Raw genomic sequence first — 24,621 nt, forward strand, 5'->3', positions numbered from 1 at the left:
GGGAATGTGTCAAAGCGACAACAACCCGACCATAGAGCAGACAACACCCGAAGGCCACCAATGGGTCTTCAATGTAGCGAGAAACTGCCGCCCCCGAGGCGTCCTTCAGCTGGCCCCTTCAAAACTATGTAAACAGTGATAATGGACGTCATACTAAACTCCAAATTATACACAAGAAACTAAACTTAAAAATCATACACAAGACTAACAAATGCCATAGGCTCTTGACTTGGGACAGGCGCAAAATTGCGGCGGGTTTAAACATGTATAGTATGAAAGTATGGGAAATCATATGTGTGTTCCACAGCAACTGCTCTGTTTTAATGATGTTTTCCCGTATTTTTCACACCGTTTTTAGTTTTTACCGCAATTATGAAAATCAGCCCCTTTCCAATATGACCGAACTAACCGTGAAGAACCCTATTTAAGGTAATATGTGTGCATGTGGTTGTTAAATTAGTATTAGAAATGTGGTATTTTTAGATATTGATTAATATGAAATGGATGTAAGAGTGTGCGTTATACACCCATGCTTAAAAAAAAATCTTAAAGCAATTATAAATTTAGACACGACTCTTGAGATGTAACTTTCTGGAGGTGTGCCTATATTGTCAGAAGTTATAAAAACCAGATAATGCATGTTTGTAAACATTGTATAAGAACATTATTTAGCAAGCGAATCGTGCAAATTGTAGAGTAACAAAGCAATTAAACACGTATTAATAATTGATATTTCAATATTGAATTCTGTGAAATGTATGCATAATATAACGAACATGAATTAAGTACAGTTGATCGGAACTGAAATAAACATAGTTAATTTTCCGGCATTTGATGTCGTATCCTGGACAAGAAAAGTCTGTAATTGTTTATCTCATTAAAGCCAATAGCTGTTGCTATATCTCAGCCTCATTATAATGCAACCAATCAGAATCTATACGTGATAAGTAATTTATTCAAGATAGCGTGTATTTCGACTGAAAATAATGGCTCCACACCGTGATGCGAAGCAAAAATAATCAGAAACCTCAAGCTGTAAAAGATATAAGAAATAAAGAACAAACATGACAAGTGTGGGAAATTGATAAATCAGAATTTAAAGAAAAATAATGATAAAAGACGCACCAAAACTTTGAAATTCTTCTTCATAGGTCTCCGATTTTATTACTTTGAGATCGAAAAAGCTGGATGCTTCTTATCGTCGTTGACATATAAATAGAAACACGAGAAAGGTGCAAAGTTATGATATATATTTCTTCATATTATCAAGTTCGAATATAGAAAATTCTTAAATAATGACATTGTACATGTCGAGAATAAATGAACAACTCTAGATTAACAGTTCATATAATGTATAACGTATAAAGTTAGTTATAACTAAAGATACTTACACACTCCGTTTTAGAAACCCTTTCAACATTTTCAGTATTCAGATACTAGTAATCAGATTTAGTTTCCTACTTAAGTTTAGGTGGGTTTTCCAATTGATCAAAGGGAGATTATTGAGGTATTCTCAGGTAATTCGAACTTAAATTAAATTAAATATCTAAATTTTGTCTTTGACTTAGACAATGATTTTTAATAAAACCAACGAGGAATATACATCACAGACACACTTAGGACACATCGCATTTGTATTCAGGATATTCTAAGATCCTTTTTTGATTTTGCATTAAAAAATGAATGATCGTAAAATTAGGGTGCCAGCTGTAGTATACCGGTGTTCAAAAGTCATGAATCTATTGAGAGAAAACAAATCCGGGTTACAAACTAAAACTAAGAATAACATATCAACTATTAGAAGAAACCATTAGAACAACAGGAACACTGAAGTGCAACAAAAACAAAAAACAAACGCCAAATTGAATCGACATCTTTTGGTTATTTTTATCGTTGGATTACTGTATTGTTGACGTATTATTATCATCAAAATATTTTTATGGAGAAAATATTTGCTTGCAATATCTTTATTTCTTTTTATTTACAATAACCTTGGTGGTCTTGTGTTAGCGTGTTCGCCTCTAGTGTGAGCGGTCAAGGGTTTGATAACATTTAGACAAATAGTTGTAAAGAAAAGTTATATATATCTCTTTCATTCGAAATAATTATACATATAAATGTACTTACTTACTAACTGGGCCAACTATCATTCAGAGTAAAAATGAAGCAGTTTTGAGAAACTCTATGTCATAATACGGCAATAAACAACGAAAAGGCAACACACTAATGTTTTTTTTGTTTTCTTTTAAGCAGACCCATCATTCATTGTTGTTTAAAATAATTTGTCTTAACTGCAGCACATTATTTGTTTTCTCTTACATACAGTAAGCTATTACAAATAATTTACATTTTACATTTTAATTCCTTTATTCATGTTTCAAAGACAATATCATTGTCTGCCAACGAAATATATGAATTCCTATGAATATGTCTTGTTTCATATTCATGAGTATTTAAATTGTTTATTACTGCTTGATACGGATTTAAATATTCCCCACTTTTGAGTGAAGTATTACTGCCACTTTCAGAACGTCTTTCTATTTGTTCACCCATCACATAAAGTACGTTCGTAATGTCATATTCACGGACAACTGGTTGGTTTGGTTCAAGATATTCGTCTTCACGAACAACTGGTTGATGTGGTTCAAGATAGCCATCTTCCAGGATATCTACATTGTCGGATTCTGAAGAGGATTTCGAAATTCTGTTGACATTTCTCAATATCATGGGAGTATTACGCATATTTTCCTCGTCAACTCTGTCATAATAATTTTCATCTTGTTGGTGTCGATTGTCACTATGGTTACCAACATTATACACCATACAATGATCTTTAATGCTCTCTTTATAACATAGACACATGGTACAAATGGTAATCAAAATGACAAACGATCCCCCACCTACAGTATAGATGATCATTTCTCGCTGTAGTATAACTATAATATAAATAAAACCTGACAATGAGAACACTAAAAAAGCAATCACAATTAGAAAAGTATTGTTCATCAGGACCTCGCACTTCATATCGTATTGTATATAAAAAGATGCCGTCTCTACTCGGTCATATTCATAAGTATAGTTCTACAGACTTGACACAAAGCAGTAATGTTTGTTGCCTATGGACTTTACACAGTCATCTATCATCAATTATCTTTCGCCACTCGATCTCTTATAGCTACATCTCTTTATGTACTTATATGACTTACTATTTTTATGTTTTTCTAAAGTGCATCAAAAACTGTTTTAGCAAACCTTTTGATAGAGTCTTATGATATTTTTTTATTGGATCCGAGCGTCACTGATGAGTCTTTTGTCGACGAAACGCGCGTCTGGCGTAAAAACAAAATTGAATTCTGTTATCTTTGATGAGTTTATGCACTATTTATGTATAGATTAAGAGCTAATGTTTATTACTGACTTTATAAATAATCACTCTTTTTTGCTATACAGACATATGCAACTGCACGTCATTTGAATAAAACATGCAGAACAGTGCATATCCAATCAAATGTCAATTGAGGCTACTGCTTTGATCTACCTTACGTAGAATAAATACCTCCACTAAAACTATCATCGCTCTTCTTTTGTGGTGTGTTATTCTGGGTAGACACATGAACTTTTGTACTATAATTATCAACAGTGACTCCTGGAAAATAATAGTAAGTTTCAAACATGAACGTGATAATAAACATATTCTATGTCTGATACTTTAGTTAAAACCCGCTGCATTCGTTTGCACTTACCCTAAGTCAGGAACCTGTTGTTCAGTGGTTGTTGTTTGTTGATGTGGTTCTTACTAGTAAGTGTTTACCGTTTCTTGTTTTTAATAGATAATAAACCGTTGGTTTTCCTGATTGAATGGTTTTGCACCAGTCGTTTTTTATCTATGTATTTGTTTATCATAAGTTAGGAGCCCGTAATTCAGTGGTTGTCGTTTATTGATGTGTTACATATTTGTTTTTCAATCATTTTTTTTTACATAAATTAGGTCGTTAATTTTCTCGTTTGAATGGTTTTACATTTGTCATTTCGAGACCTTTGTAGCATTTGGTCTGTTGTGGAGAGTTTACTCATTGACAATCATATCTAATCTTTTTTTTTCATATTTGGAGCCCTTTATAGCTTGCTGTTCGTTGTGAGCTCTGAGTTGAAGGCCTTATACTGACATATAATGGTATTCTTTTACATATTGTTACTTAGATGGAAAGTTGTCTCATTGACACTCTAGTATATATAAAACAATTATTCAATTATTCATGATTTTAATATCCATGGATGATATTCATGTTGAGAACTATCAGTCGGCGATTTCTGAATTCATTGTGTATTTTACTAGTGAATCTGATTAAAAAAAGGTATCAACAATAGTTCATTGAAGTTCAACATATAATCGCAATGTGAATCGCACTTATACGATTTTTGAATTTTCCTGTGTTAGATCAGTCATGTGACGTTTATTTAAAACTACTTCAGTAGTTTCCAGTAACAAGACCTTTAACGATCAACAAGAAAGTAGACGAAGAACACCAAATTCATAAAAGACGTTGGTCAGATACATGTCAGCTTAAGTGCAATGTCCATTAATACTATACCTTGTGCTTTGTAGCAAAAAATAAAACAATAATGACGGGAACAACTAGCCCCTCATGGTACAGGCGATTTACAGTGCAAGTGATAAGTTGAACGAGGTAATATAGGAAGTTTTTTTTACATGTTTTATGCATAGTTTATACCTGATTAGAGCGGTTGAACGGATTATACTTGTGTGTTACCTATTGTATGGAAATATTTGTGTTGAGGAAGACTGCTTTGTTGCTCTTTAATTACAATGCAAGAATTCCGATCCGAATTCCGAGGAGGAATCAGAATGCCGAGGATCAACTACACTTTGTTTTAGTGCAATTTGTAAGTTCAATCTGCATCCGAATCCCACAGAGCATGTCCTCCATCCATGAAAATAGGATCGTGATTGTTCTTACAAATTTTCTACATTTAGTGCAATTGCTACTTTGGATTCAGATCCTTCTGAAGATTTTGGACCGGGATACCCGGTTTGCATTAGATGTCTTTGGTGATGTGTATTTGTTATTGTCTCATTGGTGGATATCACGTGATCTGTTTCATTCACACTTATGCTTTACATAAAATACCAGTTTGCCTTATTCTTTCACTTTTCGGTTGTGCTGTTGTTGCTGTAATGTTAACACATCCCTTCACACGATCACATCTAACAAAAGATACTTGATATTCACATAGTCATTATCTGAGCAAAAGAGTTTGTCATAGTCACATATAAACAACTGCATATCTTTTATATTTCTTTCACTTTCAAGTGTTCCTATGTATATGAATAGGCAGGGTTTGCTTTCACGTTTTCAAAATGAGGTTATTACAGTTAGCATTCCGTTTTGTAATTGTTGAATTTACATGGTCAGCATTATCGCAAAATCCCTTCTTTTTTCTTGCCATTACAGATGCTCTCTACATGGTTACACTAAGTTTAAATATGAAATCATGATTGAAACGTGTGTGTATTATACATACAAACCTTTCAAATGCATTTACTTGCTGAGCATTGGTTCTTTGTCAAAGTATTACTGTACTTTTTTATATGTATAAACTATTTTCAAATTTATCTCTTATATTTTGGCGACGAGTATATCTGAATCATTAATTGTCAAATTAAATATACACTGGAATAATAAATTTTAAAGGTAATGAATAGTTTAAGTATAATTATTTTTATTACATTTTTATTTCAAAGCCTTGATTTTTTAAACTCCAATCACGTCAAAATAATGTTTTTTGCCGCATTTTGAATTCAACAAACCTTTGGACAAAGGTACAGTCAATCAGACAGTTTCCTCTGCATTTTCTCCCCCATGTTCCAGTCGAGCAAGGTTTACAAGGTGAATCGTCTACTGCCTTGTATCCAACATCACATTCTAGTTACGGATAAAATTAAGTAAATAAAAAACCCGACTAAAAAGATATGGCTGATTAAAAAAGAAGTCATATTGAACACGTATGTAAATAGTAAAATCACATAAATACTGAACTCCGAGGAAAATTCAAAATGGAAAGTCCCTAATCAAATAGCAAAGTCAAAATCAAACACATCATAAACAACTGTCATATTCCTGACTTTGTACATGCATTTTCTTATGTAGAAAATTGTGGATTAAACCTGGTTTTAAATATAGCTATATCTCTCACTTGTCTGACAGTCGCTTCAAATTTCACAAATGTAACTGAATATAACATTTTCGCTAAAATTTCATGTCTGTATCGTGGATAACGCTTGATCAATTGTGTGAATTTGACAATGGAAATGGGGATGTATCGAAGAGACAACAATCCGACCAAAGAACGGACATTAAACAACCGAATCCCACCAAGGGTCTTCAAAACAGCGATAAATTCTGCACCTGAAGGTGGGCTTCACCTGGCGCCTCAATAAATTATGTACTAGTTCAGTGAAAATATGTGCTTATATAGTGAAGATAGCTTGTTTTTTGTTTGTTTTTGTGCTTTTTCCATAACCTTCCCCGACATCATCATAGTCATCAACACCACTAATTTACCTTAGTACAGCAATTAAGTTTATTCAAGTTTAATTGTCGATACTTGCATAATTGAATTTTGTGTCCTACCTGTGCAGATGCCATTCTTTTCTTCGTGGTTGTTACAACAAAACCATTCTTTTTTGCCATTTCTAATTATACACAGAGTATCGAAAATAGTTAGATATGTAGATATGTAGAAGGGTTGTATAGGAAAAATAAGACAAGTATATGAAAACGAAGTAACCAAATTGATTTTTTTCACTGAAGCCATATAACGATCAGCTTGACAGACTTTCTTAATTTCTGTTTTAATGCTGATGAAGTGACTGTTTTAGTTTGTAACCTGGCTTTGTTTTCACTCAATCGGTTTATGTACTTCGAACAGCGGTTAACTACTGTTGCCTTTATTAACTAATTGCCACACACATCTTAAGGTGAGGTTTTGCTATGATGCTCGTTCGAATAGCCATATTGACAATTTAACTATATTAGTACATTTTAATATACTGAGAAAACTTCTACTTAATTTAGTAGTTGCTGTGTGTTGCTTGTATCATATTTGTTTTTCATTCAATAAAACAAATTCAGGGGAAATCGCTCCTACCTCTTTCGGTTTGTTTTGATTGTCGCCTTTCTACTGTGTATGCTTAAATTACAGACATCAACTAGTTTTACTCATGAGCACGTCGGTGTCGACATGAATATCAATTATATGGTAATTTTAATCAATTTCCTTTTACACAACTTTGAATTTTCGAAAAAACTAAGGATTTTGTTTTCCCAGGATTATATTACCATACTCGTATTTGGCACAACTTTTGGAATTTCGGGTTCTCTATGCTCTTCACCTTTGCACTTGTTTGGCTTTATAACCATTTTGATATGAGCATCAATGATGAGTCTTATGTAGACGAAACGCGCGTTTACGGGTATTAAATTATAATCCTGGTACCATTGAGAACTATTTATACACCGATAATGCCAATCTTGTTCATATGAGGGTTAATAACTCAGAAACAGCACATCATATATGGTATATATAGGTGTATGACAAAGATGTCCAGGTATAGGCCTACAGCATGTGATAATCTGACAATACAAAGGGTAGTTGTACTGGTGTTTTCAATTCAATATCAAAATAAAAGTAAAAGATAGAATGCGGTTGACATTTCACAAAGAGGATAACAACGAATCTGTTACAGAACATTGCTTTTTTTATATACAATATACCATTCGAGAATTGTGATACATTCTGCACTAAGGGGACTGTACGAGATGCTTACTGTATTGTCATCTATTCTTAATCTCATATTGGTTTGCAGTTGTAGCTTGATATTTGACCGATAAGCCTGCATGGTGCATGTGTAACATTTTCCCAACATTATAATAAATCCGTTTATACCTTGCAATATATTTGTTTTTATATAATTTTCTACAAAGTGCTTTTTCTTTTGATTTTTCATTACCTTGTCCTGTGACATTGGTCACCGTTCACATGTAAACACATCCACCAAAATAAAATGATAGATCTCATGTTGATAGAATAGCCATTGTTATGCCAGAAGGAAATATTTATAGTATGAAAGTATCATTGAGGTTAAATTGTTAATTGTTCTCATTTTTTTTATATCGTATCCGGAGGAAAGCAAACATCCTGTCTGCAGAATTTGACGCTAAAAAAACATAATTATACAATGAAATTACTTATTGCCTGATAACCATAGTAACGCAAAATTTCTATAAAACATACCCTGCATTTTCATTAGTTTAAAAATAATATTTAATAAGAAACAAGAATGTGTCCCCAGTAGATGGATGTCCCACTCGCACTATCATTTTCTGTTATCAGTGGACCGTTAAATTAGGGTAAAAACTCTTATTTGGCATTACAATTGGAAAGATCATATCATAAAGGAACATGTGTATTAAGTTTCAAAATGATTGGAACTTCATCAAAAACTACCTTGACCCAAAAATTTAACCTGAAGCGGGTTAGACAGACAGACAGACCAACGAACGGACGCACAGACCAGAAAACATAACGCCCCTCTACTATCGTAGGTGGGACATACAAACAGTTTGCGAAATTATAGAGATCACTAATAAATATCCAAACAAATAATAAATAAGCAGGTACTATGCACAAATGTATAAATAAAGTTCATGTCAAGATAACTAATTTTTTTCTTAATTGATATTCTGACATGTGTAATTCATTCAACAAGCACTTGTTTTCCTCTGTTCCTTTAAATCTATCTATCTACCTGTAAAATGGTGCGTATAAATAGATTATTTACCTTTAATAAACATAACTCTACCCAAGATGACAGTAGTCACGGATGACGTACCGATATACGTAATAAAATGGTTATCATGAATAGACACGCAAAGAAAACCAGCCGACCTTTATGGTGTTCTGAAGAAAGTGTATGGACTAGAGTACTCATTGTATTACGTTCATAATTCTTTATGACGATGTTTATTAATTCTGCATATTTGATTTTTAATCAGGTAATTATTTTTGTACTCTTTTTCTTTGAAATGAGAAATTAGATGTAAACAAAAATCTACTTTCGTTTTATTTTAAAATACAACCATTAAACTTCGCCTTGCATATGTGTTTAGTATTCTCAAAAACAATATTCTGATCTCAAATTTGGTGAAAACAAATATTCTGCCAACACAAAGGAAGGTAGTCTAATACCACCTAAAAGAATGACACGAAACATGCACGATAAGTACCACCAGCATCCTGTGACTATCGAAAACACTAATTCTTTCCGAGAACCATCCGTAAATTAGAACGCTCTTCCTCCTGGGGTCGTATCAGCACCGTCAGTCGAGGCCTTTAAAGCCTCGATGACAAAGCTGAATTAAATTTCAAAATTTTGGAGGGAGGGGGTTGTCAAACATGCGCACTAAACCATGCAGGTATAATCATTTTGTTGATTGTGGCCATTATCTGAAAGAAGCAGCCGCACTAGTAATTTTGGGGCCCTTAATGGCTTGCTGTTCGGTGTGAGACAAAGCTCCGTGTTAAAGACCGTACATTGAACTATAATGATTTACTTTTATAAATTGTGACTTGGAGTGAGAGTTGTCTCATTGGCACTCATACCACATCTTCTTACATATATTTAGGTACGTGTGTCATACATTGGCTTTATGAAATATAAATATGAAATACTGGGACAAAGTTTGTTCATATTGGAATATCAATCAATTGTTGGTAAGAGTTTATCACTAACAACATAATTGTATAGACTTTTATTTATTATCTTTTCATCTTTTTATTTGCCTGAATTTGTGTCTCCTTTTCGATTGCTGAATTTTAAGCGTCTTTGGTATATTTTGTCAATGATTAAACTTCGTGAATGTTCTGTTGTTTGTATCCGAACTGATTTCTTTACACTCACTTTGGTTGGCTTCTTTTATATCCAACTATACGTCTCGCCAGCAGCATCAAATTGTAATATTTATTTTTTCAACAGTTTATTTAAGATTGTGTTTTAGTCAGTTAAAGGGGAACACATAGTAAAAGTTAGCACAAATTGATATACAGTTGTATATATAAGAACGTTTCAGTTCTAGACTGTTTGGTCTGGTCACCCAAGCAATTTCCCCATAACATTGAAACTCTTGAAGAGTATACATGACAGACTTTGTGATTAGGTCAGTCTGTACTTTTTCGGTAATCAGTTGTACTTTACAGTGTCATTTTAATTTATCATTTGCCGGTGATTATGATTTGACCATGTTCTTCCCCTCACATACAGCCTATACAATTGTCTGTCTCAAATGTTTATTATTTACAGATTGTAGTTATGATTGAAATTGATTGAAGATATTGTAGACAACATAAAACACAAAAAATGTAAAAATCATGTATTTTATATAATTTCAGATATTAGTATTCTGTAGTCTTGTGTTTGTATATGACATCAAATGTCCAGAAATTTCAGAGAGAAACTTAACAGCCAAAGGTTTCTGTAGCAGACATACCTCTGACCGATATGCTTGTTTGTATGATGTCAATGGTTTAAAACATGTTGAATCCTGTGATCGTATCGCAGATTATTCATCTCCAGGTAAAACAAGTTACTTAGAAGCTATAAGTGAATAGTCCGGTCAATATTCTGTAAAACAATATTATCATGAACTCATATCGGCTTTACGGGATATCAAAAACATATTTTTCAGAATCGAAATTAAACTATATAGTATGATAAAAAGTTATCTTAGCACTACGATTTTAGATAAAAAAATGTATTTTTTTTCTTGGATAACCTTTGGATATCCTGATAGGTATATTTTTAAGCCAGTTGCATAACATAAAATCACATATATAATGAACTCCGAGGAAAATTCAAAACGGAAAATCTGTCATAAAATGGCAAATCAAAAGCTTAAACGCATCAAACGAATGAATAACATCTGTCATATTCCTGAATAAGTACAAGAATTTTCTTATGTAGAAAATGGGGGTTTGAACCCGGTATTATAGCTAACTAAACCTCTCACCTGTATGACGATTATCAATATTTCTAAAAGGGGGACACATAAAACGAACGTAATTATCTGGTAAAGTGCAGAATTTTGGCTAGCGACAAAACCAGGTTCAATCCACCATCTTTTCTTTTTCTTTTTCAAATAGTTTGTTTCTATGTACATGATGTATGTTGCATTGTCGTTTGTTTTTTGTTGCATTAAATTGTTCTGTTGTTTCGTTGCTTTCCTTTTATAGTTGATTTGTTTTCCTCGTTTTTAGTTTGTCACCCTGATTTTTTTCTTCTCAATCGATTTGTGGCCGTCGAACAGCGATATGCTACATTTGCGTTTGATTGTAGGGAAAACGGTACTATTCATTCTGCCGTAGGCGACAAAATTAACATTTACTAAATATACCACTTTTTAAGATAAAAACCTGGATAAAACAGTTATATGTTGTGTTAGTACTTTATTATTGTGTTTTAAAAATTAAAGCCAAATAGTATCATGACAAACTTCTAACGGAGCTTGTTTATGTTATTCATGCCCACCGTCATTTTGCACCAAATTTATGACATTTTTCAAGTCTTTTCGAATAATTCTCTAGAAAATATTTCAATAGGTTTCAAAATTTATATTGTAAATATACACACTGCAGTTATTCATAGATAAATAAAAAATATATTGTACCCTTACATCAAATCACAGCGCTCCTAATTTGACTCCCTTTACCTGCCTTGGGTACACAAAAGGCCAACCTAATGCTGGGAAAATTAAATACTACCGTTTTCCCTGTAACAGTATAAGTTTGAACGTATATGTAGAAAAGCGTAAAATAACAAAAATACCGAACTTCAAGGGAAGTTCAAAATGGAATGTCCGTAATCAAATGACAAAATCAAAAGCTCAAACACATCAAACTGTCATATTGCTGATTAGGGAGACCCAAATACTGTATCTGAAACTATCACTTTTATTTGAGAAAGATATTCTCTGTTAAACTCAAATTAATGATTATAATAAGGATATGGCACATGCAGTATTATACAAAAGAAGATCTGGTATGATTGCCAATGAGATAACTGTCCACAAGAGACCAAAATGACACAGATATTGACAATTATAGGTCACCGTACGGCCTTCAACAATGAGCAAAGCCCATACCGCATAGTCAGCTATAAAAGGCAATATAAAACAATTCAAACGAGAAAACAAACGGCCTTATTTATATAAAAAAAATGAACGAAAAACAAATATGTAACACATAAACAAACGACAACCACTGAATTACAGGCTCCTGACTTGGGACAGGCACATACATAAATAATGTGGCGGGTTTAAACATGTTAGCGGGATCTCAATCCTCTCCTAACCTGGGATAGTGGTATAACAGTACAACATAAGAACGAACTATAAAAAATAGTTGAAAAGGGCTTAACTCATCAGATGGACAAAAATAAAAGTTGACGTGGCCGGGGAACTTGTACATCCCGACACAAAAAGACACAATGAACAGATCTGAGAGTACTCGCAGTTATTTGATAGCTAGTTCAAAGCCACTAACAACTAATAAAAACATCATTTTGACGGACATCACGTCGTACTTCAGATTAATAGTTACCGGTAGACTCGTATACACAATTTGGAGATGCTTATCAACAATGGCAATTATTTACACTAGAATTTATTTTTAGAATGTCATAGGTATAATGTATATTGGTTTTGATTTCTTATAACGTTGAACTTATTTTTATTTCTTCTGAAGTCTAAAAAGATGTAAATCAATGGTTCTAGACAGGATTTGGAAAATAACTGTATCAAATACATCGCTTGATACAAAACATTACAGCATACAATCAAGCCTATAAGAAGAAAAAGTACGACTTGAATTCAAATTTGTCGATCTTATGTACATAAATGTAATTTTATGCTGGTTAGTATAAAACATTGATTATTTTTTATAGGTGAAAAGTACGTTATATCTGGTGCGCGTACTACCAAGCCGTGTTTTGTTGATACTTATCAACCTTTTGCACTGTGGGCTAACATAAGCAGTCGTTGTTTATATCATATATCAAAATGTAATGATGAAGGTCAAATACTTTCTCCCAATGTTTCAAAAGTAGCTGATAGGTCATGCCAATGTGACCACAAGAACGGTTTCCATTTTGTTATCCAACCAAGAGATCCCTGTGGCTGCCTCCCTGTGGTAGAAGATTGTTCATGTTATCATGATGCTGACAAAGACATTCCTATATCAGGTAAATTCGAAAATATATAAAAAATGTTTCGATTGAGTGTCTTTATGTGCTCTGCTCATCTTCTAAACATAATCATACCCTGCAAAACTAAAGGATTTTTATCTAACACGGTATTAGTTCAACATGCAAATATCGATAAAAAGATATGCGTGAGATACCAAAGTGACACGTTAGCTAATAAGACAACGCCATGGCAAAAAAAATGAAAACGACCAAAAATACAAACAACAGTAATCTAAAAACTGACCCCATCAAAAGTCTAGGCTGATCTGAGACGATCAAGAAGAGTAAAATAACAACTGATTTTTCTATTAGTATAGTACATTTGATATTTTTTTCGTTTCCTGGAAAAAACATAATAAAGCATTATTACAATTAACATACATGAAGTTGAAATCCAAATAAAGAAGTTACTATTTCTCAAGAAGAATTACTATCATATTTAAGGACAAAAGTAGAAATAAAACTTTATTCCAAAAACATAAGCATCTTATATATTATATACAAAGTGAGACAAAAAAAGTGCATCTTAGCTCATAAGCAGACATATGATGACCATTGCCTTGATTGATGACATCACTATTATAGTACAACAACGCAGAGTATGACATACAAAAGTTGTCAAAAATCCCGCCTTAAACTTATACTTCAATGTATGTAATGTATTGACTGTTATTTCAGTTCGTGTATGTATCAGAGTGGAGGTACATTCATCGTCAGTATCATATAGGTAATAAACAAAATTCAAATGAACTAGAATTAAAGGTATTTTTGAAAGCTTAATATAAAAAAATACAAAATTCCTACGCTAATTCAAATCGGAGAGTCCCTTATCAAATAGCAGAATCAATAGCTTAAACACAACAACAGATTGGAAAATAACTGTAATATTCTTGACTTGGTTCGTGAATTTCCTGATTTCGAAAAGGGTGGATTAAACATAGTTTTATAGCTATCTAAACATCCCATACATTCAATTATATTGAAAACAATGTGTGAACATAACAAACCAAAATAAAACCAAAATAGGTACCAACAAAAATGAAGAATAAAAAAAATAACCACAGCACAACAATACATTTGCGGGATCAATATATTAAGGCACGCCTAAAGTAGTAGTAAAGGTTCATGATTGACAAAGACAAATACAAGAACACACGTTATTAAGATGATAAACAAGTCAATACCTATAATCTCTAATTCAAGACGAGGATTTTGCCAATATACATGCACATGAAAACATGTATCAACCTATTAATTTGTTTTAAAGTTAAATGATCTCACTAACATCACATATATATATATAAGGGTTGTGGTGATAATATCATATTTGTCATGGAGGTAGGACAAGTGTTTACAATCATTTTCTGGTTTAAAAAAGATGTAAAATTCGTTCAAGAAACACTACCAGAAAAGACAATTCTATGTCATTTGATCTCTTGTGGAGAGTTGTCTTATTAACAATTATATAACATTATCTTATTTTTATGATTAAAGTACAATGTTGTTAATGTTCATATATTAATATTTATTTACAGCGAAAGTAAAGTTAATCACACAGAACCATCAAGTTTGCATTTCAAACATGGTCCAGGTAAAGCTGTTTTTTCGAATAACTGTGCTTGAATAATTTCAAAAGATCCCTTAACTGATTGCATTTCTTTATTTTAATGAGAGATAAGGGATCGCATAACATGATAACATATACAACCACAAAAAATTAGATGCAAGGGAAATAGCACAGTCGGAAGTAAAAAAAAATAAAATAAACGAAACATATTAACTTACAGACAGAAAGAACGAAAATATACGAATGCTTATAATTCTTAGTTTTTAAGCATCTCGCAACAATGAAAACATTGCAGAACTTTTTGAAACTTGTTACATTGTATTCAATATTATGAACATTGAAGGGTCATGGATATAACAACCCATACATAAAGTTACCATTACATTTATATTATATTTAAAGTATTTTAACCTGGTATAATAACATTGAGTATTAAAAAGTTATACAAAATAATAATTGTTGTTTTTTCCCAGCATATTTTCTAGGATAATGATAACTTCAACGTTAAGGATGTACATAATTATTGAATAACATAAAAGGGGATAATATTTGTCAACATACTTCCAACTGAGTATTCATATTAAGAGACTCATAAAAAAAAAACACATAATTTTCAGTAAGCACATTTCTACCGAAATACAAATGAAATTATGCTTGTATTTAAAATACATATTTGAAACGTCAATAAATAAAAACACAATAGTTTACAATGAACCTTTATTCTTATATTGACTGTGAATTAGATATTTGTTTTTATTTTATATTCCAGTTAGAGAGCAAACAATTGTTGCTATACTTTCATGTATGGCTACCGCTGTTGTCGGGATCGTGATATTTATGTTTGGTGAGTTAACTGGTTTCATTTGAATATTTCAAATACATGATATACATTTTGCCATAAATCAAATATTGTATGAATTAAAAAGAAATAAAAGATACTCTTCACCAGTTTGATATTCTCATGGTATAACATCAGTACAAACATTGGCAAAACCGTCTTTTATTTGATTTTGTAGGTGTGCATGTTTTGTGCGTAAAAGGAACTCTAGATATGCCTTTGGTGACTGGTAACTTAAAACTTGTTGTAGCAATCGATATTGGTACAACATCATCCGTGTATGCATACAGTATTTCAACTACTCCTTCTGATATACAGTTAAATAAACCATGGGACTCTGGAACCAGAGGATTATGTTCTCCAAAGACACCAACATGTATCTTATTAAGTAAAGACTTTGAACCAATAAATATTGGATATGAGGCACAAAAAGAATACAGTGATCATATCTATGACAAGGAAGATGACAATTATTTATTTGTAGATAAGTTTAAAATGAAACTGTATGAAGCTCAGGTAGTTATATTTAAGTGTAAGACTAGTGTTACATTATGAATCCCAGCAGTTGTTTTTAAAAATGAATCCAACACGTTATAAATGTCATGCTTTTGAAGAGCTTTTCTGGATTTACTTTTATGATGAACACTGAGTTGAATATTGACAAGCCGAGGATGCATACGAGCTAAAACAGAAACTGAAAACTAAAAAGCCAAGTCCCTCTTAGGTCAACTTTCCCTCAGGAATTTAAACCTAATTTCTTAATAATGTCAAAATGTATAAAAGGAAAGGTTTGTTATAAATCATGTCAGTGCCATATGAACATGTGTTTGGTTAACATACTTAAAAGAAGGCACATGGATTAGAACAGGAACATGAATAATGCAGCAGAGATAATATATGCGTTATGGCTCAACCTACCCCTAAATCAGAGAAATTATTAAACCAGAATATATTTAATGAGATGTTTTTCAATTCTTTGGTGTATTTGTTTTTTTTTGGTATCTAGCCATTTGATAAAGGACTTTCCGAATTAAATACACATTATATAAAAAAGAAGATGTTGTATGATTGCCAACGAGACAACTATCCACAAAAGACCACAATGACACAGACATTAACAACTATAGGTCACCGTACGGCCTTCAACAATGAGCCTACAAATATTTTTTTAAACGGAAACCCTTGGGTTCTTGCTTTCAGAGTCAATATGAACCCCTTTTTGTTTTTTAGAATATTACGGAAAAAATGACAATAAAGGACATTAAAGGACACTCTGTTCCTGCCATCCAAGTTTTCTCAAGCATGATTAGACTGCTGAAGAAACGCGCAGAAAAAGAAATTAAAAACTTTTACAGTATCTCGATTAATCATACCACTCAGTGGGTTTTGACCATTCCAGCTGTATGGACTGATAGAGCTGAAACCTTCATGCGTACATGCGCAGGAAGGGTAAGTTCATTTCTGCAGAATTAAATTATAATACAATCATGGAGTAGCGTCATATTATGTCGATAAATCAGAACTGTCCCAGAAGAGAAATAATCAAAATTAGAATGTACCTTATTGAAGAATCAAAAAGACATTTTTGTACAACAGAAAAGAAATCAAGTGTTGTAGCGTAATTAATTATGATATCATGAACCAAACTGTAATCAAACAAGAGACGGATTTATATAAGTTTTTCAAAACTTGTTTCTGAATCCCATATTTGAATTTCATGTAATATTGTAATACTTTAATGTTGTAATTTTTGATTAATAAATACTGTTTAAACAAAACAAAAAAACTAAACAAGTACGAATAAAACAATAAGTTGAAATTTTACTTTACGCATTAATAAATTGAAAATGTGACCGGTTTTTTTATATGTCATGAGGCCAACTCTATGTGGTGACTCTTCGAGCGTCAGCTTTCAGTTAAGTCGTTGTAATGATGCTTCATAAGAAATCTATGTATTTCTCGGTCTTTTTTCTGCTCTTTAATTTTAATAAATCAGATGTGACTCATTCACATTTTCTTCCATTTATTTATTAAAAAGTGCACAAAATTATTATCCCAATAGATATAACATAACATAGATGTCTGTTTCCGTTCGTTTCCGTTAAATACCAATTTATCAGAGCAACTTGAACTTTGCGTGTGGAACGAAATGGAACGGAATAAAATTTTTAACAAGTTTTAAATCAGAATAAATGATTTAATCATCGTCGGAAAGGACGACGGTACAAATCACAATGAATGAAAGTAGTTTGATTTTTTACTCTGACCTGCCAATGCGTCAAATTCATGATAATTAACATGATTAATGTACATCTACTGGACATTACCCGATGTTATACATTATTACACATTTTACATGTGAAGATGAGATTAAAATCGATTGTGATATATGTATATTTAAAACCATAATCAGAGAAATTTGAAGTGTGTTTTACAGATTTTCTGAGTATGCATGATAATAGTTTTATATTTATTAATAAGATAAATACTTTTCCACACAATAATATGTGGAGTGCTATTCGTCGTTTCTTCTCTTCCGCATTTATATGGTGGAGTATTTAAGACTTCATTTTGGGATTAATGTAGAGTTTGCAACTTAAGTAAAGTTAATTAGTTCTTGTGATAAGTCTTTTTTGTTTTAAAATCAGTTGTTGCTTATTCAATGCAGGCAGGGATACCACATGCTCAACTAATGATTGTGGTCGAATCAGAATCTGCATCCGTATATATTCATCATCTTATCAAAGAACATAAACTAAAGAAATCAGTTACAGAGTTACCTAAGAAATATTTGGTAATTGATTTAGGAGGTACGTATATTTGCATGCCATTTAATCAACAAAAAAGAGACAGCCAACCCCCGAAATTCAATAAAACAAATGTATATCTAATGTTCGAAGTTTTCATGTTCGTAAGGATCTCTTTTTTGTCGAAATAAACGTCTTCAATCAATTTTTTTTTAGAATTACGAGTCGTGTTCCATAAAGTTCCTATTTTTTGTTAATAAATTACGGAAGAAAATCAATCCCAAATCTCATTTGAAATAAGTACATGGTTTTCGGGTTTATTCCAACAAACTGAGACATGTTAGAGTAGATTTTAAATCTCCAGTTTAGATTTCTAGTTGAAAGTATAAATGTTGTAAACAATTGGTGCTCATAGTATCAATGTAAGCTACTGAATTACCAGACCAACTAATTATTATGATTCGTTACGACTCAGCTTCATAAAATCAAAGATGAATGACGAACAATTGCACTGCACAAGCATATGCAATAGGTTTTAACCTTCAACCTGAGCTCTATTTTAAGTATAAGGGTGAGAGAAAAAAACCCTGTCTACCTGACAAAATCTTTAGCAATAGTTCACTAAACAAATTGAAATTGCATGGCAGTATCTTTATATGCGATGACTTCAATGCGTAAAGGCGTTCTCCGATGTATTGTACACATTCTTATACTCATTATAAAATATTTGATGTATTTATCATCGAAACAATTATCACATTACCAAAACAAATGAAGACAACACACTGTTTTAGTGATGTTTATGAAATATGTAAAACTGTAGATCGCCAGTTGTCAAAAAGTTGTGAATTTACATTTACATATTGGGTTTGTTCAATAATATGCGTATTAACTATACACCTGCTATATAAGTACTTACAATTGTAGGAGGAACAGACGACATAACTGCCCACAGAATTTCAAAACATGGAAATTTGAAAGAAATTTCCAAACCATCAGGAAGTGCTAATGGTGGGAAAAAAGTGGATAAACACATACTTTCTTGTTTGGAAGAAATAGCTGGGGAGAATGTAATAAAAACCTTTAAAACAAAAGGCAGCTTTCTGGAATTACTAGATGAATTTGAAAATATAAACAATTTACTATCAATAAGTTCGCAAAAGACAAAAATTGCATTCAAGTTTCCATTAAATCTTTTAAATGAACTTTGCAGAGAACATCGCGGAAAGGAATTTCAAGAAATATTAAAAGATTCGAAGTATTATAATAAGCTAGTTCTGGTAAATGATAGAATGAGGATTGATCGGGAATTAATTGTTACATTTATCTCACAAGTTGCTTCTGATATAGTTGAAGATATCAAATACGCTTTGCAAAAAGCTAGAACTGTGGAAATTAAAACATTCATTGTAGTGGGAGGATTTTCAAATTCTTATGTCATCAGGGACAAATTAAAGAACGAATTTCCGGACGTAGAAATAATATATCCGCCTTTTGATGTTGATTTAGCCGTTGTGAAAGGGTCTGTTTTATATGGTCATAATCCCAATTACATTAAACCTTGTTCAAAACGAGCTAACTTGAAATGATATAATTATATTCTTTATATGATTATGTTTTATAAATGTTTCAGTTATTGTTTGGTGTTGTTGTTAATCTTTTAGTCGTATATAATACATGAAATGGGTACAAGAAATCCCCCGAGTACTAAACAGTTCTATATATTTATTGAAAAACTACCCTTTTGTATCGGGGGCAAACACCAGCGTGGTATTAGTGTTTGCGTCATACAAACTAAACATACAATATCAACTGTCTACGTAAAACATCACTATAAATTATCTGAATTTTCAAGTTTATAGAATCTTAATAATTTAATTCTTTGTTTAGAAAAACATGAATGCCATCCTAAATCACCCTGTACTGCAGTATTGCTTGTCAATTTAGTCACTCCAAGGAATATTTTACTAGCCTTTTTGAACGTTATTAATAGTCTATGTTCCGTAAGTCCAAATATCGACGCACCGTTAAACAATATTGGTTGTACATTTTGTAACACTTGATGCATTTTAGTCAAACAGCTTTATTGCATGTTACATGTTCAGTGAACAATACATCTAAATATTTGTATGAACTTACATAGACTAAACTATGACTACCACAGCAAAAATTAGACGCTGAACAGAGCTAGGTCTAAAATAAATGACATTTAATTTACTGCAATTAATACTTAATCTCCATTTTTTAAATCCAAATTTTAAGTTTTTACCGCCATTCTTTCTACAGTAAAAGATTCCCTCATGGAATACTTTGATGAGGTATATTCAACCAACGGAGTCGATCAACCCACCATAGAAACTGAAGGCCGAGGAACATGGACCCTTATAAAAACCGGCGGGATCTCAGATGCTCCGAAAGGGTAAGCAGAACCTACTCCATATGTGGTACCCGTTTTAGGGAAGATGACTTGATTTTGGAAACGACAAATGAAAAATATCCGTTATCTAAGTTGAAACAGATTTTTCATAACGACCAAACGGCCAAGATATCAAATGCAAGCCCTTGAATACAATATATAATCATATTACAGGCGTTTTTTCGGGAAAATAATGGATTTAATTGTTTAAAACCTTACATACTTGTATGACAGTTGTTTATAGTTCTGTTATGTTGACAAATCCGTGTTTTTTAGATGTATTTCTGTTTTGTATCCATCTGGTGAGTTAAGCACTTTTCAACATTTTTTTTATAGTTTGTTCTTGTGTTGTACTGTTATATCACTGTCTTATGCTAATGGACGGTTAGCGCCTTTAAAATAGTTTCAGTTTGATATTAGGGCAGTACCATTTGATATTTGAGGGGAGGACAGGAAGTTGTTTTAAGAATTTACTTATGATTTTCATCTGTTGCCCCATATATGCACGAGTCATCAGATTGATATTACTTATTAACGTGTTTCGTAGGAGTAAAACGACGGGTGTCCCATGCGGAGCATGTCCATTTTCCCCCTCGAGGGGAACTGATATCAAACCTGTGTTCTTAGTTGCTCAGTGATAAGAGTTTTTAATGTTGTGTTGAATATTCTGGCTTTTTTCATTGAGTTGTCAGTTCATTTTTGACTTTGATTATTAAACTGTTACAACATAAAAAAAAACCCAGTACAGAGATATGGAAGTTGTTAATGTTATTCCTGTATTTGAAATTGCTCTGTACAAAAACTGCTTTTAAAAAGTCTATAAGTTCAAAGCTTGTTCACATTTTGTGTTTTGCATCTGAATTCGTTATTTAGCTCAGTTATTAAATCATATTTTGATTTCACCTTTTTGCATCAATAGTTTTTGTGTAGAGATTGCTTGAAACGCAATCAAGATCCTTTATAACTGACTTGATATTTAATCTTCCAATGCTTATAAAATAAATTAGGAAGTTAGTTTTCTCATTTGCATTGTTTTACATTTGTAATGTCGCGGCCTTTTCAGCTTGGTATGCAGTATGGGCTTTGCCCATTGTTGAAGGCCATACGATGACCTGTATTTGTTAATGTTTGTGTCATTTGGTATCTTATGGAGAGTTGTCTCATTGGTATTCATAATACCAAATCTTCTTTTTTATAATTATAACTACCATTTTGATACTTAAAATATAGTGCATTGATCATAACATTCTATAAACATGATAAAACCTATCCATGAACATTTCCATAAATTTATAAATGTAATATATGCTCAGATATTTAAGTCACAAAATGATGTTACACCTGTCAAGAAAAATACATAACTTTTGCAAGTTGCAGTAAACTTATTTCTGTTCTAAAAATATACATGATGTCATTGTCCAGGATTGCAATTGAAACAACTACAACCAATGCTTTATTGACAATGCAATATTAAATGTTACTTCCCACTGATAAATCAACACAAGTTTTACCCTTCTGTGATTACAAGCACTTTGATTTAATTTTGTTGTTAAATTAAGTGCGTTATTCTCATTGATGCTAAAGTATTTAAATAAAGTTTGAATACCTTTATACCAGCTCTTTTTCTGCTCACCATGTACATACTTTGGGTGGTTGCAAGCCACTTTTAATAACAAATCATCTGATTTAAAAAAAACATATATATATATAGTATTTCAACATATTCAATAAAACCTATATTTTTTTTTTAACTTACTCCAAATATAAATTTAAAAAAGCTTAAATGAACCTTCTCTACTGCCAGGTCTCTTCAAAGATTTTTGAAATAGTGATCCCCTTGAGTGTTTAATTATGAAGTATTAAATAACTGCAAACAATTATAGCATTTCAAAGGTTATGTAAAGGGAATAAAACCCATATGATGAGAAAGAATACTAAACTTGAAAGCAAAGATGCACACAGAAGGAATAAGACCCAGATAGTTATTGAAAGGTACTGAGTATGGATGAAAAGACTGGAAAGCAAAATTTAAATGAATAAAAGAAAAATACTTCCAACTGTAAAAGAGTGGCAAACATACCAGAGGGACATACATACTCATAGTTCGAAAATAAACTGACAATGCCATGGCTAAAAAAGAAAAAGACAAACGGACAAATAATAGTACACGAGACACAACATAGAAAACTAAAGACTAAGCAACACGAACACCAACCAAATGGGGGGGGGGGGGGGGGGTGATCTCAGGTGGTCCGGAAGGGTAAGTAGATCTTGCTCCACATGTCTCACCCGTGGTGTTGCCCATGTTATAACAAACCTGGTAAATAGTCCCCCCTTCCGAAAACACCAAGTTTTTGGTTGGTTCGTGTTGTTTAGCCTCTAGTTTTCCTTGTTGAGTCTTGTTTTCTATTGTTTGTCTGTTTGTCCTTGTTCTATTTTGGGCATACCGTTGTCATTTTGTTTTCGATTTATGAGTTTGAGAATGTCACTCCTAAATGATAAATGTAAAACAATGACTTGGGACCAACTTGGCGGTGGCCCAACCACCCGCTTATAAGTTTCTATATGTTTGTTGATTTTTTATTTTTTTAGGCATAACGTTATCATTTTGATATTTTTTACTTTGAATGTCCCTTTTGCCTCTTTTTGAAAAAGAAAGAGACACAAATATTATTTAAATGTGTTTTGTCCTCTAGATCTTCACATACAACCTTGTGCTGGTCATACATGTTTTATCTTTTAACACTGGCTTGAGATATTTTCAAAAACAGCAAGACGGTGCGTTACATATCACCACGACCTTCATCTGACCGTTACGTTTGACGTCATGATAAAAATACTTGATTGTTTTTCTTATTTTATGTCTGTAACTTTTTAATCCTTTTACATCGGTTTTGATAATTGCCATATGAGTCCAACACCTAAAGACGAAGTGTCTTTTACCATGTCAATTTGTACTCGTCAAGAGTAACTCTTCCCAATTCTCAATTTCCAAAGTACCCTCTTTGTGAGTGAAACTGTATGGACAATATATATAGGGTCATTTGTGAACTGAACATTTTCCGTTTAAGTCTGACTTTTACAAATTGTGATTTGGAGAGTAGTCGTATTGGCACTCATGCCACAAACACCAAATTCTTATGATGGTTAAAACGTTAAAGAGGAGTATATCTATCATTTACACTCTTTTATTCTTTCGTGTTATCTTTCTAATTTTTTACAGATTGGATAATATTTCGAGAAAAGAACATTTATTACCATAATCAATATTGTACACAGTATAACAGACAGTCTAATTTAATTATTCTTTTTCTGTAGCATATGATAGTCATTAATGTTTTGATATATCATTTAGAAATAAACAGATGTGGACACGTTTATCGTATCATTCGATGCTGGACGACTTGTCATTCAGGTAAGTTATTTGACTATCAGGATGTTGTTGCGCTACAGGGCTTTCAAATTCATCAGTGGTTATATATGAGATTATCTAAGATGATTTATCAGTAGAAACACATACTAATAAAGCAAAGTAATATACAAAATAAGGTTTATCGTTACAATTAAAAAAAATCACTGTCAAATGCTCCGGAAATTCATCTACATGTTTTGGACATGTACTTAATCGAAACGATATCAATATAACAATAATCGTTATACAAAGGTTCACTATTGACAACGTAATTATAGGCTGATGTAATCTGTATTTAGAGGATTCAATTGTACACATGGCAA

At 32.2% G+C, this 24,621-nt stretch overlaps 1 protein-coding gene and 2 long non-coding RNA genes across 4 annotated transcripts; 1 reads left to right on the forward strand and 2 right to left on the reverse strand.

Annotated features, from left to right (window-relative positions):
* Positions 1–2,361: 2,361 nt before the first annotated feature.
* On the reverse strand, positions 2,362–3,675 carry LOC143043067 (uncharacterized). The gene is made up of 2 exons (XR_012968171.1): positions 3,557–3,675; positions 2,362–2,936 (listed from the first exon to the last, which is right to left on the reverse strand). It is a non-coding gene; the product is annotated as an uncharacterized LOC143043067 (long non-coding RNA).
* Positions 3,676–5,124: 1,449 nt separating this feature from the next.
* On the reverse strand, positions 5,125–8,136 carry LOC143043068 (uncharacterized). Its single transcript, XR_012968172.1, has 4 exons — positions 8,033–8,136; positions 6,654–6,715; positions 5,831–5,945; positions 5,125–5,227 (listed from the first exon to the last, which is right to left on the reverse strand). It is a non-coding gene; the product is annotated as an uncharacterized LOC143043068 (long non-coding RNA).
* Positions 8,137–8,918: 782 nt separating this feature from the next.
* Positions 8,919–20,107, forward strand: LOC143084860 (heat shock 70 kDa protein 12B-like). Of its 2 annotated transcripts, XM_076260917.1 has the most exons (10): positions 8,920–9,077; positions 10,471–10,654; positions 13,019–13,315; positions 13,997–14,045; positions 14,854–14,909; positions 15,655–15,729; positions 15,902–16,239; positions 16,954–17,172; positions 18,392–18,533; positions 19,398–20,107. In XM_076260917.1, exons 1-10 carry the CDS (start codon positions 9,036–9,038, stop codon positions 20,057–20,059), a joined length of 2,064 nt encoding a protein of 687 aa, XP_076117032.1. In that variant the 5' UTR covers positions 8,920–9,035; the 3' UTR covers positions 20,060–20,107. The 2 variants fall into 2 exon arrangements, with proteins under 2 accessions (XP_076117033.1, XP_076117032.1); XM_076260918.1 differs by lacking the exon at positions 15,655–15,729 and having other exon boundaries at positions 8,919–9,077.
* Positions 20,108–24,621: the final 4,514 nt, after the last annotated feature.

This window comes from Mytilus galloprovincialis, chromosome 8 (assembly GCF_965363235.1).
Source record: "Mytilus galloprovincialis chromosome 8, xbMytGall1.hap1.1, whole genome shotgun sequence".
Classification (NCBI taxonomy): Eukaryota; Metazoa; Mollusca; class Bivalvia; order Mytilida; family Mytilidae; genus Mytilus; species Mytilus galloprovincialis.